The 6,000-nt window shown below is 42.4% G+C and overlaps 1 protein-coding gene and 1 long non-coding RNA gene across 2 annotated transcripts in view; one reads left to right on the top strand and one right to left on the bottom strand.

The window, feature by feature from the left end:
- Nucleotides 1-332: 332 nt before the first annotated feature.
- On the bottom strand, nt 333-1,259 carry LOC147367904 (uncharacterized). The gene is made up of 2 exons (XR_015168786.1): nt 1,142-1,259; nt 333-880 (listed from the first exon to the last, which is right to left on the bottom strand). It is a non-coding gene; the product is annotated as an uncharacterized LOC147367904 (long non-coding RNA).
- Nucleotides 1,148-6,000, top strand: part of C5 (complement C5) — a 97,386-nt gene continuing 92,533 nt past the window's right edge. Inside the window, exon 1 of the mRNA XM_086414021.1 lies at nt 1,148-1,287. Within this exon, the coding sequence (XP_086270147.1) occupies nt 1,223-1,287 (65 nt within the window). The 5' untranslated portion in view covers nt 1,148-1,222. The remainder of the gene's footprint in view (nt 1,288-6,000) is intronic.

Below are 6,000 nucleotides of genomic sequence, written 5' to 3'. Positions count from 1 at the left end.
CATCATAAGGCTTCCCGGTGGCTCAGACAGTAAAGAGTCGGCCTGCAATGCGGAAGACCCCGGTTTGATCCCTGGGTCAGGAAGATCCCCTGGAGAAGGGAATTGCTACCCACTCCAGTTTTCTTGCCTGGAAAATTCCATGGACAGAGGAGCCTGGTGGACTACAGTCCATGGGGTCTCGAAGAGTCAGTCACGACTGAGCAACTAACACTTTCACTTTCCAGCGTCATAAAAATCTTAAAATTTTTTTTCTAAATTAAGTACAAGACTCATATCATAGGAAGCTTTGTTTTCTTTAAGCTCTTATATGAAAATGATTAAAACCTCATTGAAAAGTATAGCATAAGTTTATTTTTTAGAAAAGAAAGATATTCTGTGCCTGAATGAATGCAAATTTTGAATTTGTGGTGTCTGAATTAATAGATATTGAGGATATCCATTCCCTGCTAAAAACAAGTATTTGATTCATCATATATTTTGTAGAAAATGATACAGCATCCTCAGCAGAATATTTTCATTGCCAGTCACAATCTTTTCTCCACCTAACATTCAGCTTCTTTTCTAGACTGGGACAGATGGACAGGGAGGCCTGGCATGCTGCAGTCCATGGGCTCGAAAAGAGTCGGACATGACTGAGCAACTGAACTGACTGAACTGAACTGAACGGACCAAGGACTTATTCCTTTGCAGATCTGTCTTCTTCTGCCATTTCCAACGCCAGTGACGCTGCCATTCAAGTCTTCTCTAGAAAGATAGCTCACAAGCCCTTCTAAACCAGGCCCATTCTAAAATCACCTTCATGTGAAACTGAATCCCGGTGGGTCTCCATCAGAACGTCTCCAGAGGCATGCTCTCATGATAAAACTTTCAGAGCAATTGCCTGGTCAAGAGACAAAAGACAGTCAACTTACTGATTTTTAACTTTGAGGCATTCATTGCAGTGCCAAACTTTTATGTTAGACTCCTTTATTTGTATTAATCAAAATAAATTCTCTAGGTGTAAATCTGTATAAAATATCTTCCCATAAAAATCTTCTACTTTTATACCTGGGCATTAAAGAGTGTTTCCATTCCAATTTTACTTTTCCTGCTCAGAAGTCCCTCTTCTTGACATTAATAATTAACCAGTAAACCAACTTACCCAAGTTCTTCAATCTCGGTTTCTTTAAAAAGGAGAATAACTTCAGGAAGATCATATCGATGGTTTACCACTGCCTCCAGCATGGGCCTGTGGAGCATACTTTGTTTTTTAATCTTCCTGGGGAAAAGTTGGGGCCAGGAACAAACGTAAGTAAAAGAAACTACCTTCATTTTTCAGTGCATCTTATCAAGGCGATGAGTGAAAAATCAAATACAACAGACTGTGTGAATTTGTACATTACTTTCTACTTCTGGGAACACCAGTAGTCTCAGCTCTGAATAAGAAAATCATGCAGCATTTTGATTTGATGTGTGGCTAACAATGGGACAGTTTTACAGGTTGGTTTTGTGTGTGTGTGTGTGTTTTTAACTTTAAATTTTGTATAGGGGTATCGCCTATTAGCAATATTGGGCTCATTTCAGATGAGCAGTGAAGGCACTCGGCCATATATATACATGTATCCATTCTCCCCCAAACACCCTTCTCATCCTGACTGCCACATAACTTTGAGCAGAATTCCACGCAGGAGTTTATTGGTTAACCATTTTAAATATAGCAGTGTGTATATGTCCATTGCTGCTGCTGCTGCTAAGTCGCTTCAGTCGTGTCCGACTGTGTGCAACCCCATAGACGGCAGCCCACCAGGCTCCACCGTCCCTGGGATTCTCCAGGCAAGAACCCTGGAGTGAGTTTCCTTCTCCAATGCATGAAAGTGAAAAGTGAAAGTGAAGTCGCTCAGTCGTGTCTGACCCTCAGCAACCCCATGGACTGCAGCCTTCCAGGCTCCTCCGTCCATGGGATTTTCCAGGCAAGCGTACTGGAGTGGTGTGCCATTGCCTTCTCCGATATGTCCATTAGGGGATTGTTATTTATAAAACTTTACATGCGTGAGTGATCAAATTCTTCTTTTAAAAAAGCACAACTAAATTCAAGATTGCAAACTTTCTTGCATTCACTGCTTATTTCTATTTGGTGTAGAATTTTCCTGTGTTTTCTGTGTACTCTACATAGTAAAGCAAGTGTTACTTGGGGGTCAATTCTAATACTATGGTTTGAAATCTATTGATGTAATTACTTCTAAATTTATGAGCGCATGCTTCACAAATTACACACGATAGTTTGTTGAAAATTATTATTGAAACAATTGTATTTAAAACTAGGTCTTAAAATATTGATCTCATATCTAGAAATAACATCTTAGTATTGAAAAGGAACTGGAGAGTATCTAATCAAACCTGTATCAAATGTAAGTATAAATCCAGACAGAGGCAGTAATTTGCCAAAGGTCACACCACTAAAACAAACAGAAGTAGAATCTGTATTAAGGACTCCTCTTTATTACTTCAGATTTTTTCCATTTTGTCATAAATGTACACACGTAAAATACACAATAAATATCAATGTATACCTGAGATGTCATGAATTTTAGCACTCTCCCACCCCTAATCTCACATGGCCACCCCATTTCCTAGATTCTGTTATTCCATCTTAAAAGACAGCCAACTGAAGTTCAGAGAGATTGGATTAAATGGCTGCAGATTCGTGGTGGAACTAGGACTAGAACCTAGGTCTCATGATACTGAATTTTCAACTACACTGTACTGACCCTTAATAAGCACATTCTGTTTCTCTGAAAAAGTAACAGTATACTATACAGAACATGGGAGTCAGTAAATTTAATTGATTGATTCAGCTAAAACTTGTCGAGAACTTGGCACTGAGGATGTATCGGGTTGGCCGAAAATTTCGTTCGGCTTCTTGGGGGAAAGCCAAATGAACTTTTTGGCCAACCCAACAGTAGATGGTATAGAGCTTGCATTCAAGAAGGAGGGGAAAATGACTCAATGAACAAACCAGTGAATGAATGAATAAGGTCAGGTGGCTATTGGTACCAGGAAGAAAAAAATAAAAAGGACAATAAGAGGATAAAAAAATGATTGGGCACCATACGAAAGTGTAGACAGGGAACATTCTCTACAGAGGCGACACTCGAGCAGAGCTTGCAGGAAGTAACACAGCAAATCAGGCAAACATTTGGGGAGAGAACATTCCAGATAGAGGCCAAGCTATCATTTGTGCCTCTTTGCAAGCTCAGTGGCCATGTTCTCTACAACTATTGAAAGAAAATAAGAAAAATGCAAAATACTTTATATGATAGATTGTGTTGGCACTACATCAGTAAGGATCAAAATACATATGCGTAGATGGTTGCAGAGCTATCTTTTAGGGACTTGTGAACATGAATTACATGAATTAGCTGAAAGTTCCTTGGACAGTAAGGAGGTCAAACCAGTCAATCTTAAGGGAGATCAACCCTGAATATTCCCTGGAAGGACTGATGCTGAAGCTGAAGCTAGAGTATGTTGGTTATCTGATGTGAACGGACGACTCACTGGAAAAGTCCCTGATGCTGGGAAAGATTGAGGGCAGAAGGAAAAGAGGGCATCAGAGGCTGAGATGGCTGGACGGCATCACCGACGCAATGAACATGAACTTGGGCAAACTCCAGGAAATGGTGAGGGACGGGGAGGCCTGGCGTACTGCAGTCCACGGGGCCACAGAGTCTGACACGACCGGGTGACTGAACAAGAACAACAGCAAACATGCATTATTCTCTAATTCACCACTACTACCACACAGACAATCAGAATGAAAACAATACTAAACTGAAAAATATAAAACTTCTAATGCTGCTGCTGCTAAGTCGCTTCAGTCGTGCCTGACTCTGTGTGACCCTATAGACGGCAGCCCACCAGGCTCCCCCGTCCCTGGGATTCTCCAGGCAAGAACACTGGAGTGGGTTGCCATTTCCTTCTCCGATGCATGAAAGTGAAAGTGAATTCACCTAGTCGTGTCTGACTCTTAGCAACCCCATGGACTGCAGCCTACCAGGCTCCTCCATCCATGGGATTTTCCAGGCAAGAGTACTGGAGTGGGGTGCCATTGCTTTCTCTGAAAACTTATAATAACAACAATTTGAAAAATAACTTTTATTTCAGTTCAGTTCAGTTGCTCAGTCATGTCCAACTCTTTGGGACCCCATGGACTGCAGCATGTTAGGCCTCCCTGTCCATCACCTCCCGGAATTTACTCAAACTCATGTCCATTGAGTCAGTGATGCCATCCAACCATCTCATCCTCTGTCGTCCTCTTCTCTTCCTGTCTTCAATCTTTCCCAGCATCAGGGTCTTTTCAAATGAGTCAGTTCTTCACATCAGGTGGCCAAAGTATTGGAGTTTCAGCTTTAGCATCGTTCCTTCCAATGAATATTCAGGACTGATTTCCTTTAGGATGGACTGGTTTGATCTCCTTGCAGTCCAAAGGACTCTCAAGAGTCTTCTCCAACACCACAGTTCAAAACCATCAATTCTTTGGCACTTAGCTTTCTTTATAGTCCAACTCTCATATCCATACCTGACTACTGGAAAAACCATAGCCTTGACTAGATGGACCTTTGTTTGCAAAATAACGTCTCTGCTTTTTAATATGCTGTCTAGGTTGGTCATAACTCTCCTCCCAAGGAGCAAGTGTCTTTTAATTTCATGGCTGCAGTCACCGTCGGCAGTGATTTTGGAGCCCCCCAAAATAAAGTCTGACACTGTTTCCACTGTTTCTCCATCCATTTGCCATGTCTTTCAGAATGTCCCACAGTTCACTGTTACTTATTTATTTGCTTTGGTTGTGCTGTGTCTGTGTTGCCTCGTGGCTTTTCTCCAGGTGTGGCAAGCAAGGGCCACTCTCTAGTTATGGTGCTCAGGCTTCTCCTTGCCGTGGCTCCTCTTGCTGTAGAGCATGGGCTTTCGGGAACTCAGCCTTCAGTAGTCGTGGCTCCTGGGCTCCTGAGCGCGAGAGCACAGGCTCAATAGTTCTGGCACACAGGCTTAGCTGCTCTTTGGCAAGTGGGATCTTCCTGGATCGAACCCATGTCTCCTGCATTGGCAGGCAGATTCTTTACCACTGAGCCACCAGGGAAGCCCAATGCCGAAATTAAAACAGCTTTCCCCCACCCCTGCCGACTAAACTTCTCTTGAAAAACTCTCGATAAATTCAATTTAGTCTAGCACTTGAAAGTGTTAGTTCAGGAAACAGGTTCCTCAGGTTCAGTTCCTAATTCTGTAATTTAATAGCTGTGTGATCTTGGGCAAGTTAACTACCAGCTTCCTCCTCTGTAAAAGCCGAGTAATAATAAGGTCTTTTTCATAGGATGGTCGTCACAGCACAGTGACGTATATACATAAATAAATACATATGTGTGTGCATAGTGCTTAAAATAGTGCCTAGAACTGAGTGAGGTTTCAGTAAATGTATCTTAGTATCATCAAACCTGAACATTTCTTGTTTTCTGATGTTCCTGCATAAATACATGGGAAATTGAGAAGATGGTTGGAAAACTGGAGATTCTTTTACAATTTTTCTGTAAATGGTTCCAAATTACTTGTCATGTAGAAGAATTACCAGGTGCTTTTAAAGTGTTTATTTGCTTCCAAATTAGTTTCATTGTTATTAGAGACTTGCTGATTTTGAAGCCTTTTGAAACGTCAGTGTTGTGCGCACATGTGTGCTACGTTGCTTCAGTCGTGTCCAACTCCCTGACCCCTCGGACTGCAGCCCACCAGGCTCCTCTGTCTGTGGGATTCTCCAGGCAAGAACACTGAGCGGGTCGCCATGCCCTTGTCCAAGGGATCTTCCCAGCTCAGAGATCAAACCCGCGCCTCTTACGTCTCGTGCATTGGCAGGCGGGTTCTTTACCGCCAAGCCACTGGGGAAGCCCATAGTGTTGTGAGGAATCTGCAATGATTCTGCCCACTGGCCTGTGCCCTCTAGCCCTAATCAGCTGCTTGAATTATTCAATCACCTTT

Source organism: Bos grunniens, chromosome 8 (genome assembly GCF_055505025.1).
Source record: "Bos grunniens cultivar Pamir isolate PY7600 chromosome 8, Bosgru_T2T1.0, whole genome shotgun sequence".
NCBI classification, from domain to species: Eukaryota; Metazoa; Chordata; class Mammalia; order Artiodactyla; family Bovidae; genus Bos; species Bos grunniens.
Note: the sequence above shows the minus strand (reverse complement) of the source record. Positions and strands in the feature narration are given on the sequence as shown.